Below are 13,479 nucleotides of genomic sequence, written 5' to 3'. Positions count from 1 at the left end.
GGGTCTGTAGGGGAGATCTGTAGGAGCAAATGGGTGGGTTCCATGGCAGTTAATGGGGGGGGTCTATGGGGGGATTTATAGGAGTTAATGGGGGGTACTTTAGGGGTTAGTGGATGAGGTCTATAGGGGGGATCTAAGGAGTTAATGGGGGGGTTCCATAGGGGTTAATGGGGGGGGGGTCTGTAGGGGGGATCTATAGGAATAAATGGGGGGGTCTGTAGGGGTTAGTGGATGAGGTCCATAGGGGTCTATAGGGAGGATCTATAGGAGTTAATGGGGGGGTCCATAGGGGTCTATAGGGAGGACCTATAGGAGTTAATGGGGGGGTCCATAGGGGTTAATGGGGGCGGTCTGTAGGGAGGATCTGTAGGAGTTAATGGGGGGCTCCATAGCGGTTAATGGGGGGGGGTCTATAGGGGGGATCTATAGGAGTTAATGGGGGGTTCCATAGGGGTTTAATGGGGGGATCTATAGGGATTAGTGGATGAGGTTCATAGGGGTCTATAGGTGGGATCTATAGGAGTTAATGGGGGGGTCTATAGAGGTTACTGGATGAGGTCTATAGAGGGGATCTGTAGGAGATAATGGGGCAGTTCCATAGGGGTTAATGGAGGGGGAGATCTATAGGGATTAGTGGATGAGGTCCATAGGGTTCGGGGGGGGGGGGGCTAGGGATTAATGGGGCGGGTAATAGGGAGAATCTGTAGGGGTTGATGGGGGGAGCCTATAGGGGTTTACAGGAGGTCCATAGAGGTTAAAGGGATCAGTAGTGGGAGTCCATAGGGGTTAATGGGGGGAGTCTATAGGGGGTGTCTACAGGAGTTAAAAGGTTAAAAGGGAGAGTGTCTATAGGGGTCAATAGGAGGGTGTCCATAGAGGTCTGTGGGGGGGTCTGTAGGGGTTAATGGGGAGGTCCATATGCGTTAAAGGGGGGGTCTGTAGGGAGAGCCTGTAGGGGTTAATGGGGGTCATCCATAGGGGTTAATGTGGGGGATGTCCATAGAGTTTAATGGGGGGCATCCATAGAGGTTAATGGGGGGGATGTCTATAGGGGTTAAAATGGGGGGCATCCATAGAGGTTAATGTGGGGGATGTCCATAGAGTTTAATGGGGGGCATCCATAGAAGTTAATGTGGGGGATGTCTATAGGGGTTAAAATGGGGGCATCCATAGGGATTAATGTGAGGGGTGTCTATGGGGTTAATGGGGGGCATCCATAGGGATTAATTGAGGGATGACTATGGGGTTAATGGGGGGCATCCATAGGGGTTAATGTGGGGTATGTCCATAGGGGTTAATAGGGGGCATCCATAGGGCTTAATGTGGGGGTGTCTATAGAGATTAATGGGGGTTCCATAAGGGTTAATGGGGGGGGGGGAGCGGGATGGGGTGTGCTGGGCCTTTGACCCCCCCACCCCATCCCTCAGCCCCCCCCATAGGTTTGGTTCTGAGGCAGAAGGGGGTCTGAGGGGGTCGGGGTCGGTTCTGATTCCCTTTTCCCCCCATAGTCCTTAGAGGACTGCCCGCTGGATGAGGATGAAGATGCTTTCCAAGGCCTGGGGGAGGAGGATGAAGATATCGACCAGTTTAATGATGACACGTTTGGAGCTGGTGCTGTTGGTGAGTAAGGGGTGGGGGGGGGGGGGCATAGGCTGCTGCCCACCCCCTGCTCATTCCTATAGCCCCCAGAGTGTGGTTCCACCAGGGAATGGGTTGGGAAAGGACCTTAAAGCTCTTCCATTTCCAATGCCCCTTCCACTGGAGCAGCTTGCTCCAAGCCCCTGTGTCCAACCTGCCCTTGAACACTGCCAGGGATGGGGCAGCCACAGCTTCTCTGGGCACCCTGTGCCAGCGCCTCAGCACCCTCACAGGGAAGAGCTTCTGCCTCAGAGCTCATCTCAGTCTCCTCAACCTCGGGCAGGTTCAAGCCATTCCCCTTGGCCTGTCCCTACATCCCTTGTCCCAAGCCCCTCTCCAGGTTTCCTGCAGCCCCTTCAGGCACTGGAGCTGCTCTCAGGTCTCCCCTTCAGGAGCCTTCTCTTGTCCAGGCTGCTCCAGCTCCCTTTCACCTCCATGGCCTCCTTCAAACTCCCTCCACCACCTCCATCCACATCCCCCTTCCATTGGCACCATGGAATGGGTTGGGTTGGAAGCGACCTTCAAGCTCCCCCAATCCCAACCCCTTTGCACTAAACCCACATCGCACTGGCCCCACTTCACCCCCCCCCCCCCCTCCCCATCAGATGACGACTGGCAGGAGGCCCACGAGCGCCTGGCCGAGCTGGAGGACAAGCCCGTGGCCAGCAGGGAGCAGGATGGGGCCAGCACTGAGGACCTGGACCTGCTGGGGGACCCGGAGGCCACGCTGGCCGAGCGGCTGACCCGGCTGGTCATCGACAGCGAGCTGGAGGACCCCGCCATCATGCAGGCAGTGCAGACCCGCGGCCCTGCGCAGGTTGGGGTTGGGTTCAGGGGGGGTGAGGACCTGAGGGGGGGGGGGGGGCACATCCCAATTGCACCCTGTTGACTCCCAGTGTGTTTTCCAGCAGCCTGGAGGGCTCAATTCCAGCATCTGGGACAGCTCGGCCGTGCTGCGGCGCATGCGGGGCCCGCTCCTCGCTCAGGTAGGGTGCTGGGGTGTGGATGTGGCTTCATGAATGGCCCTGGAAACCATTGAGGGAGCAGGATGGGTGCTGAGGGGGGATGTGGGTGCTGTTTGGGAGCATCTCTGGGTCAGCCAGGGATAGGGATAGGGAATGTGCTGAGTGGATGCAGGCTGGCTCCTCTTAGGCATCGTTGTCCCCCTTGGATGCTGGATCTGTGTTGGGGGGTATCACTGATCCGTGGTGCCTGAGGGATGTCAGTGTTCCCACTGGGATTTGGGAATGTCGGTGCCTGGAGGCAGCAGGGTTTGGTGTCGGTTTCTGTTGGGGTTTCAGTAAGAGTCAGGTTTAAGTGGGAGCAGAGGGTGTTGGGTGGCCCCATCCTGCTCGAGGATGGGCTGGGGCTGAGCAGCTCGTGGTGACGTGGGCTTTGGGGGTGCCCTGGAACCCCACCATGGTGTGAGCCATGGGATGTGTTCCCTGAAGGACAGGAGGGGTGCAGAGGGATGTGGCCAGGCTGGATCCATGGGCTGAGCTCCAGCAGGGCTCGGTGCTGGGTCCTGCGCTTGGGCCACAGCAACCCCATGGAACGCTGCAGGCTTGGGAAGCTGCGCGTGGAAAAGGAGCTGAGCAGGAGCAGCTTGTGCCCAGGCAGCCAAGAAGCCCCCAGCATCCTGGTGCTGCACCAGCACCAGTGCGGCAGCAGGAGCAGGGCAGGGATTGGGCCCCTGTGCTGGGCCCTGGGGAGGCTGCACCTCGAATCCTGTGCTCAGCTCCGGGCCCCTCACTGCAAGAGAGACCTTGAGGTGCTGGAGCGGGGCCAGAGAAGGGAACGGAGCTGGAGCAGGGCCTGGAGCCCAAGTGTGATGGGGAAGGGCTGAGGGAGCTGGGGGGTTCAGTGTGGAGAAGAGAAGGCTCAGGGGGGACCTGATGGCTGCCTCCAAGTGCCTGAGAGGAGGATGGAGCCAGGAGGGGCTGGGCTCTGCTCCCAAGGAACAAGGGATGGGACAAGAGGAAACGGCCTCAAGCTGCCCCAGGGCAGGTTTAGATGGAGCTGAGGAACAATTCCTGCCCCAGAGGGTGCTCAGGCATCGGAACAGGCTGCCCAGAGTCCCCATCCCCACGGGTGTTCAGGGGATGCGCCCCTTGGCGCCGTGGGTCCGCGGTGGCCGTGGCAGGGCCGAGCGATGGTTGGACTGGATGAGCTTAAAGCTCTTTCCCTCCCTGGTGCCATCCGTCCTCCCCCTCTGTTCCCGTTATCCCCCTGGGATCCCCCCCCCGCAGGAGATGCCCTCGGTGTCCGTGCTGGACTATGCTCTGCCCCAGAGGCCTCCGCAGCCCCGCGATGACGAGCGGGACCCATCGGAGCGGGCGCTGCCGCGGCGCTCCTCATCCCCCATCATCGGGAGCCCCCCTGTCCGTGCGGTCCCCATCGGCACCCCCCCAAAGCAGGCTGCTGTGCCCAGCTTCAACCAGCAGGTACGTGGGGGGGTGTGTGTGTGTCCCCGTTGCCCTGCCCCACCATGGGGGGGCTCAAGCTGCTTCTTGGCCTCGTTCTCCTGCTTCCTTCTTGCCTTAGATCCTGTGTCCGAAGCCTGTCCACATCCGAGCCACCCTGCAGCAGCGCTACCCCGCTCCCTATGGAGAGAGGATGTCCCCCAACCAGCTCTGCAATGTACCGGTACCCAGCCCCCTTTCCTCCCCTTCCCCATCGCCCCATTCCCTTCCTTCCACCCGCAATTCCAGGCCCTGATGGTGCTGGATACGGGGCTGTCATCACGTCCAGGGAGGCTTCTGCTCATCTCTAGCTCCGTGTCTCGGCCCATTGGCCTCATCCTGACCATTTATCCCCACTCGTCTCCTTCTGGTGCTTCCCGTCGTGCCATCGCCCGCTCCCTGTCCGTGTTTGTGCCGTGGTTGTGACTGGAATCCCTTTCTCTTCCCATAGAATTCCTCCCTCCTGGGCCACCCCTTCCCACACAGCGTCTCCCCCGTTCTCACCCACCTGCAGAGAGCTCAGCTGCTCGGAGGAGCCCAGGTAAAGCCCCTTCATTGCCTGGCCCTCTCCAGGGGCAGGATCCCACTTGGATGCAGGAGGTGGCTCTTGCTGGCCCCACTTCGGGGCCGTTCCCGGATGTCCCATGGGATGACTCCCTGTGTTCTCCCTGCTGTTCCAGGCGGGCCGCATGTCTCCCAGCCAGTTTGCCCGGGTCTCGGGCCTGGTGGGGAGCCCCATTCCCTCCGTCAATCCCAAGCTGCTGCAGGGCAGGGTCGGGCAGATGATGCCTCCAGCCAGTGGCTTCCGTGCCTTCTTCGGGGCTCCCCCTGCTCCTCCTCCTCCTCCTCCTCCTCCTCCTCCTCCCTCGCAGCTCCAGCATCCGCCAGGCCCCGGCTCCCACCTCCAGAGCCTCAGGTGGGTTCCGTGTCCCTTTGCCCAACCTTTTCCTTGTTCTCTGTGGCCCTTCCCTCACGTTCCCTGCTCTTCCTCAGGCCTCAGCCCCAGATGTTCCGCCCGGACACGACCCATCTGCACCCGCAGCACCGGCGCCTCCTGCACCAGCGGCAGCAGCAGAGCCGAAGGTGAGCGCTGGGGCTGGTTTGGTGGCACTGGGAAAGGTGGGATCACAGCCCCCCCCCCCCCTCCACCATGCCATGGGGGGGGTCGTGCTGCCGGGGACCAGCCTCTGCACCGCTCTCTGTCCCTTCCTGTAGCTCCTGTGTGCTCACGGGTGCCCTTCTTGCCTCCCGGCAGCCAGCACCGGAGCCTCAACGGCTCCGTGGGGGATCGAGGGGGTCACCGGAGCAGCCACCAGGAGCAGATGAGGAAGGATCCTTACGCCAACCTCATGCTGCAGCGGGAGAAGGATTGGGTGTCCAAGATCCAGATGATGCAGCTCCAGAGCACTGATCCCTACCTGGATGACTATTACTACCAGGTATTGACATGGAAGGTGGCTTTAGCCATTCCCGTGGGATTGGGGTCTTCCCAACTGTGCCGAGGGGTGCGGGGTGGGAAGGGGATGCCGGTGCTGAGAGTGATGCCGTGGAGGGAAGCATCTCTAGGTGCAGCCATTGGGAATGGCGTGGCGTGGGATGAGCATCCCTAGGAAGGGAAGGGAATGGGAGCAGCAGGAAGGGAAGAGCAGCTTTCCTCTTCTTGGAAGCATCCAAATCCAAGCATGGCAGCATGGATTTGGAGGGTGCAGCAGAAAGCCCAGGATAATGGGAGAGCAGCTTCTCCATGCCGGAACAGCAGAATGAAACACTGGGAATACAGCACAGGGAAAAGCCACTCAATGGGAAATGCAGGAGAGCTTTGGTAGGGAATGGCTGTGGAAGGAGGACGCTGGAGTGCTAAGGAAGTGGTGGTGAAGCCCATGGTGAGGTGGAGGAAGGATGAGGAGAGAGCACTCCTGCTCTTCCCAGTTCAGGAATAGGGGCTGGGAGCAGGTGGGTTTGGAGCAGGTGGAGCAAGGTGAGGGCTGGGCTCATGCCTCGTGCTGGTGGATGCTCAGAGATCAGCTGGGTTTGAGGGTGTTCAGATTCACGTGAGGGAAGGCTCTGCAGGGCTTGGGGCTGTGCTGGTTGGATGGTGATGGATGGATGGTGATGGATGGATGGATGGTGCTGGATGGATGGATTGAGGGATGGATGGATGGATGGATGGATGGTGCTGGATGGGTGGATGGATGGTGCTGGATGGATGGATGGTGCTGGATGGATGGATGGTGCTGGATGGGTGGATGGATGGTGCTGGATGGGTGGATGGATGGTGCTGGATGGGTGGATGGATGGTGCTGGATGGGTGGATGGATGGTGCTGGATGGGTGGATGGATGGTGCTGGATGGGTGGATGGGTGGATGGATGGTGCTGGGTGGGTGGATGGATGGTGCTGTGTGGGTGGATGGATGGTGCTGGGTGGATGGCTGGTGCTGGATGGGTGGATGGATGGTGCTGGATGGGTGGATGGATGGATTGGTGGATGGATGGTGCTGGATGGGTGGATGGATGGTGATGGATGGATGGATGGATTGATGGATGGATGGTGCTGGATGGGTGGATGGGTGAATGGATGGTGCTGGATGGATGGATGGTGCTGGATGGGTGGTGCTGGATGGATGGATGGATGGTGCTGGATGGGTGGATGGGTGAATGGATGGTGCTGGATGGATGGATGGTGCTGGATGGGTGGTGCTGGATGGATGGATGGATGGATGGATGGTGATGGATGGATGGTGCTGGATGGGTGGATGGGTGAATGGATGGTGCTGGATGGGTGGTGCTGGATGGATGGATGGATGGATGGATGGATGGTGCTGGATGGATGGATGGATGGGTGGATGGATGGTGCTGGATGGCTGAATGGCTGGTGCTGGATGGGTGGATGGATGGTGCTGGATGGGTGGATGGGTGGATGGATGGTGCTGAATGGATGGATGGTGCTGGATGGATGGTGCTGGATGGGTGGATGGTGCTGGATGAGTGGATGGTGCTGGATGGGTGGATGGATGGTGCTGGATGGATGGATGGTGCTGGATGGATGGGTGGATGGATTGATGGATGAGTGGTGCTGGATGGATTCTTGGCTTGGAGCAGGGCTGGCTGGGAGTGGGGCTGGGGCAGTTGCAGTTGTTTGGCTCCATCCTCATGTGGCAACCGCGCACCCAAAAGGGTCCTGGAGCAGCCGTGAGTGGGGCAGGGGAGGAGGGGAAGTCACCGGTGTGGTGAGATCATGGGATGGTTTGGGATGAAGGGAGCTTCAAGCTCCTCCAGCTCCAACCCCAACCCCTTCCACTGGAGCAGCTTGCTCCAAGCCCCTGTGTCCAACCTGGCCTTGAACACTGCCAGGGATGGGGCAGCCACAGCTTCTCTGGGCACCCTGTGCCAGCGCCTCAGCACCCTCCCAGGGAAGAGCTTCTGCCTCAGAGCTCATCTCAGTCTCCCCTCTGGCAGGTTCAAGCCATTCCCCTTGGCCTGTCCCTACAGGCCCTTGTCCCAAGCCCCTCTCCAGGTTTCCTGCAGCCCCTTCAGGCCCTGGAGCTGCTCTCAGGTCTCCCCTTCAGGAGCCTTCTCTTGTCCAGGCTGCCCCAGCCCAGCTCTCTCAGCCTGGCTCCAGAGCAGAGCTGCTCCGTGGCCTCCTCTGGCCTCTCTCCATTGGGAGCCGATGGATCCCTGGGGCTGGCAGGAGGCCTCCTGCTGCCAGAGGGGGTTTGGGAGCTGGGGATGAGCAGATCCCCAGCAGAGGAGAGGAACCGGAGCTGGCGCGGCCGGGATGAGTCAGCAGAGCCACTCCATTGCGAAAGAGGCGAACGTTGGCCGGGCCGGATGGGACAAGAGCAGTGGGGGAGCCCCCAGGCTCCCATGGCGCTGATGGAGCAATGGGGTGAAGAGGAATGTGCTGGGAAGGACGTGGAGTCAGGGATCACACAGGGGATTGTGGGTTTGGCCTTGTTTGTGATGGGAAAGAGAAGGAACTTCAGTGTTGAGGAGGATCATTTGCTCATGCAGTGGTGTAAAGTGTACTGGGGGTATTGGGAAGGGATGGAGCCCAGGCTGGGCTGAGGGATGTGCTGCATCCATCCTTCCCAAGTGGGTTCTTGGCGGGGGCTCAACCTCTTCTCTTCCCCCCCCTCAGAATTACTTCCAGAAGCTGGAGAAGTTGTCAGCAGCAGAAGAAGTCCACGGTGATGGTCCCAAGAAGGAACGCACTAAACTCATCACACCTCAGGTGGCCAAGCTGGAGCACACCTACAAGCCAGGTGAGGGCTCCCTTCACACATCCCTATGGGTGTAGGGTGCTGGTGGTTCTCCACACACCTCTATGGGTGTAGGGTGCTGGTGGTTCTCCACACACCTCTATGGGTGTAGGGTGCTGGTGGTTCTCCACACACCTCTATGGGTGTAGGGTGCTGGTGGTTCTCCACACACCTCTATGGGTGTAGGGTGCTGGTGGTTCTCCACACACCTCTATGGGTGTAGGGTGCTGGTGGTTCTCCACACATCTCTCTGGGTGTAGGGTGCTGGTGGTTCTCCACACACCTCTATGGGTGTAGGGTGCACACACCTCTATGGTGGTTCTCCACACACCTCTATGGGTGTAGGGTGCTGGTGGCTCTCCACACATCTCTATGGGTGTAGGGTGCTGGTGGTTCTCCACACACCTCTATGGGTGTAGGGTGCTGGTGGCTCTCCACACATCTCTAGGGTGCTGGTGGTTCATTCCAGGCTGGGCCAGTGGGGTTTGCTGGTGCCGGCTGGAGTTTGGAGGTAGCCACAGGGCTCCTGCTGGCCTGGAGATGGGTGAGGTGGGCTCACGTCCCCGCTGACTCCCTGTGCCTCCCTTCTCCCTCCTTCCTGCAGTGCAGTTCGAGGGCTCCCTAGGGAAGCTCACGGTCTCCAGCGTCAACAACCCTCGGAAGATGATCGATGCCGTGGTGACGTCCCGCAGTGAGGATGATGTGAGTTCTGCTCCTGCCTCCCCTCCAGCGCAGCTCTGGGGCTGGTGCTTGGCCACCACTGGAGCTGTCACAGCCCTGACCCATTGTCCCCAAACCCGACAGGAGACAAAGGAGAAGCAGGTTCGGGACAAGAGGCGCCAGACCCTCGTCACGATCGAGAAGGTGGGTTCCAAGGGGTCACCATGGCCCTCAGGAGATGCGTGGTGGGGCATTAAGGAGAAGGAATGGCCACGGGGACCATGGTGTGGTACCAGGGAGCTCCTCTGGACATCCAGATGGTGGCTGAGGTTCTGCCTGGGGGAGCTGGAGTGCAAAGGCTGGAGGTGGGACCCAGCCCGGATGGGCTTTGGAAGGTTCCCTTCTGGACTGAGAGTGGTAACACATCAGCTCTGCAGCCAGCCAGGAGAGGATGGACACAGAATCCCCTGCTCAGTCCACTCCCACGCTGGGGTTGAAGGAGGTTTGGATGGGATCTGGGTCAGGATACACCATTCCTGTAGGCAGCAAAGGAGCTGGGACAGCCCTGCTTGGGGAAAGGGCACACATCCTGGCTCCCTATGGAGCAGGACAAGCAGATCCCTGGGTCTCCTGCAGACATACAGCCTCCTCCTGGACGTGGAGGACTATGAGAGACGCTACCTCCTGAGCCTGGAAGGGGAGAGGCCGGCCCTGATGGACGAGAGGAAGCAGAAGATCTGTGACATGTACGACAACCTGAGGGGGAAGGCGCCCGGGCAGGACAGGTCAGTGGAGCTGGGGGTCTGTGACTTGGTTATGGGCACTTTCCCAAGGCTCTTTTTTCCCCCCCAAGGAACACTTCCCAAGGCTTGGAATCTTCTCTCCTCCCCAGGCCGAGCGATGACCACTTCATGCAGATCATGTGCATCCGGAAAGGGAAGCGCCTCGTAGCCCGCATCCTGCCCTTCCTGTCCCCCGAGCAAGCGGCCGACGTGCTCATGGCCACAGCCAGGAACCTGCCCTTCCTCATCAAGAAGGATGCTCAGGATGAGGTGAGATTCCAGAGGCTGGGAAGGGTCCCCTTGCTGGGATCTGCTGTGGGTTGGAGCTGGATCTCCACTCTCTTTACTGTTTGTTGGCAAACAGCATCCTGTGTCCTAAGGATGGTTCCTGCCTCTCCTGGGAGGTTCCCAGAGGATTGGGAAGGCTGCAGCAGCTCCTGGCAGGGTCCATCTCCACTGCTGGCACAGCACGGGAAGGAAGAGGGAGGGTTTGGTGCCCAGTGCCTTTGTCTGAGGCCAGCTCTTGTCTAAAGAGCCACGGCCCCGGCTCATCGGGTGACAACGGGAGACTCCCGAGGCATGGAGCAGAGGTCACAGTCCTCCAAGGGCTGAGCTCGCAGGTGTCCGCTGCAGCCTGGTTTATGTAGGGAGTAAAACCACAGGGTTCCATGGAATATAACCACAGGAGTCCATGGAATAAAACCACAGGGTTCCATGGAATAAAACCACAGGGTTCCATGGAATAAAACCACAGGGTTCCATGGAATAAAACCACAGGGTTCCATGGAATAGAACCACAGGGTTCCATGGAATAAAACCACAGGGTTACATGGAATAAATCCCCACAGGGTTCCATGGAATAAATCCCCACAGGGTTCCATGGAATAAAACCACAGGGGTCCATGGAATAAAACCACAGGGGTCCATGGAATATAACCACAGGGGTCCATGGAATAAAACCACAGGGGTCCATGGAATAAATCCGAGCTTGCTTGGAGAAAAAAAAAAGGATTTAGAAGGAAAAAGGCAAAGATCTGATGGAATTTGAAGCCTGCAGGGGTGTGAAGGGGGTGGGAAGTGGAGGCGCTGCTGGTGCAGGAGCTTGTTGGCGTCCACAGCGTCCCATGGGAAGCACAATTCCCTGCTTTCACCCCTCTGCTCCTCTCTCTGCAGGTGCTGCCCTGCCTGTTGAGGCCCTTCTCCCACGTCCTCTACCACCTTCCCTTGGGGACAGTCACCAGCCTTGTGCAGCAGTTAACGAACCTACCTCAGAGCGCACCCGCGCCAGCGCCCACCAACCTGCACCTCACTGCTGTGCTCCAGAACAAGGTGCTGCCCACTCGGCTCCTGGCAGGCCAGGAAGGGGACATCTCATCCTTCCCACCCCAGTCCTTGGGGGTTTCCCGGTGCTGGGTGGAGCCGTGGTGCAGGAATGGCACCAGGAGTTCTGTGCTTGCCTTGTTCAGGAATTGAGGGTGTTTGGCTCTGGGGCAGCAACACAAGAGCAATGTGGAGCTGCTGGAGCGAGGGCTGGAGCAGCTCTGCTCTGGAGCCAGGCTGAGAGAGCTGGGCTGGGACAGCCTGGAGAAGAGAAGGTTCCTGAAGGGGAGACCTGAGAGCAGCTCCAGTGCCTGAAGGGGCTGCAGGGAACCTGGAGAGGGGCTTGGGACAAGGGATGGAGGGACAGGCCAAGGGGAATGGCTTGAACCTGCCTGAGGGGAGACTGAGCTGAGCTCTCAGCAGAAGCTCTTCCCTGGGAGGGTGCTGAGGCGCTGGCACAGGGTGCCCAGAGAAGCTGTGGCTGCCCCATCCCTGGCAGTGCTCAAGGGCAGGTTGGACACAGGGGCTTGGAGCAAGCTGCTCCAGTGGAAGGGGTTGGGGTTGGAGCTGGATGAACTTTAAGGTCCCTTCCAGTACAAACCATTCCATGATTAACTGGCCAGGGACACCAGCACAAGCCAGCTCCACGTCTCTCCTCCTCCTCCTTAGGCTGTTGTCAGGGATCTTCCCACTTGTGCCACCATCCCCAGCAGGACTGGGAGGTGATTCTCAGGAGGAACAGCGGGAGGAAAGCTCCCTTGTATTCCCTGCCATAGGAATTCCCTCACAACCTCCCTCTCTGCTTGCAGTTCGGGCTGTCCCTGCTGTACTTGGTCCTGAGCCGTGGGGAGGAACTGCAGAGCTCGGACAGCAGCACGGAGCTCATGCAGGACAACCAGTGGTGAGTGTCTCCACCTCCTCCTGCAAACAGGCGCTGCCCCGTAAGCCCGAGGACCCAGGAGGAAAGGGTGATGAAGAAGGAAGGAACCCTGCAGCACCCTGGCCTCCTGATGGGCTCCCTCTCTCCCCGTTGCATTCCCGGCAGGACGGAGCTGATGCTCATGGCGACCCGGGAGCTCCTGCGGATCCCTCAGGCAGCTTTGGCCAAGCCGGTGTCCACCCCTTCCAACCTCCTCTCCCTCTTCTCTCGCTACGTGGACCAGCAGAAGCTCAACCTGCTGGAGACAAAACTGCAGTAAGTGCCCCCCCCACACCCCCCAAACTGGGAGAAGGGAGCCAGGGGGAAGTCTTTCCCATCCCTTTTCCAGCTCCTTTGACCCTTTTCCATCCTTGTTTTCCCAACATCCCAGCTTAGTGCACGGGATCCGGTAGGACATCACCACCGCTGCGGCTCCTCGGCACCGGAGTGTTCCAGAAGATGGATGGAGGGCAGGGGGTGTCCCCCCCCCCCCCACTGCCCCCAACACACCCCAACCATCATCATCCCACTGCGTTGGGGTGGGAGAACACCTTTCCCAGCCCAAAACCTTGGGAAAACACCTCTCCCACCCCAAACTCAGGAGCGAGAACACCTCCTCCAGCCCAAAACCTTGGGAGAACCCCTTTTCCATCCCAAAATCATGGGAGAACACCCCAAAAAGCGAGGAAGAATCCCTCTTCTGCTCTGAAATTACAGGAGACACCATCTCTTCCAGCCCAAAACCTTGGGAGAAAGCTTTCCTATCCCAAAATGAGGGGAGAACACACCTCTCCCACCCAAAAATCATGGGAAAAGCCCTTTCCCACCCCAAAATCGTGGAGAAATCTCTCACCCCAAAATTATGGGGAAAAACACCTTTCCCACCCCAAAATCGTGGAGAAATCCCTCTTTCACCCCAAAATTATGGGGGAAAAACCACTTCTCCCACCCAAAAATCATGGGAGAACACAACTCTCCCACCCCAAAATCATGGGAGAACACAACTCTCCCACCCAAAAATCATGGGAAAAGCCCTTTCCCATCCCAAAATCATGGAGGAATCCCTCATTCCCCCAAAATCATGGGAGAACACACCTCTCCTGCCCCCAAAATCACGGGAAAAGCCCTTTCCCACCCCAAAATCATAGAACAATCCCTCTTTCCCCCCAAACTCATGGGATAAAGAGGTGCTGGGGGGTGTTTAGCTCCTCCCTCCCATGCACAAGGATGGGAAAAGCCCCCCCCATTCCCATTCAGGGGGTCCCCCATTGAGCACTGAGCTCCGCTCCCTGCACACACGTGTGAACACGCATGGACACACATGAACACGTGTGAACACGCGTGTGTGCATCATCATCCCCCCCTCTTCGCACACTTGCCTTGTCTCTTGCCCTGTGTCGGCTCCATCCCTTCCCCTTGGGATCGCTCCTCCCGATCC

The 13,479-nt window shown here is 59.1% G+C and overlaps 1 protein-coding gene across 1 annotated transcript; it reads left to right on the top strand.

Moving 5' to 3' along the window:
- Positions 1 to 1,456: 1,456 nt before the first annotated feature.
- Positions 1,457 to 12,537, top strand: PATL1 (PAT1 homolog 1, processing body mRNA decay factor; the record flags this gene model as incomplete). The annotated part of the gene is given in 18 exon segments (XM_057433223.1): positions 1,457 to 1,620; positions 2,244 to 2,455; positions 2,547 to 2,624; positions 3,888 to 4,082; positions 4,183 to 4,284; positions 4,552 to 4,641; positions 4,781 to 5,016; positions 5,094 to 5,183; positions 5,356 to 5,539; positions 8,240 to 8,363; positions 8,965 to 9,062; positions 9,165 to 9,224; positions 9,657 to 9,805; positions 9,913 to 10,072; positions 10,976 to 11,131; positions 11,932 to 12,023; positions 12,168 to 12,317; positions 12,433 to 12,537. Coding segments are annotated over 18 exon segments (2,362 nt in total), but the record flags the coding sequence as incomplete, so codon positions are not given.
- Positions 12,538 to 13,479: the final 942 nt, after the last annotated feature.

Source organism: Pezoporus wallicus, unplaced genomic scaffold (assembly GCF_028554395.1).
Source record: "Pezoporus wallicus isolate ANWC-B61680 ecotype Strahan unplaced genomic scaffold, APGP_CSIRO_Pwel_v1 contig_13917, whole genome shotgun sequence".
NCBI lineage: Eukaryota > Metazoa > Chordata > Aves > Psittaciformes > Psittacidae > Pezoporus > Pezoporus wallicus.
Note: the sequence above shows the minus strand (reverse complement) of the source record. Positions and strands in the feature narration are given on the sequence as shown.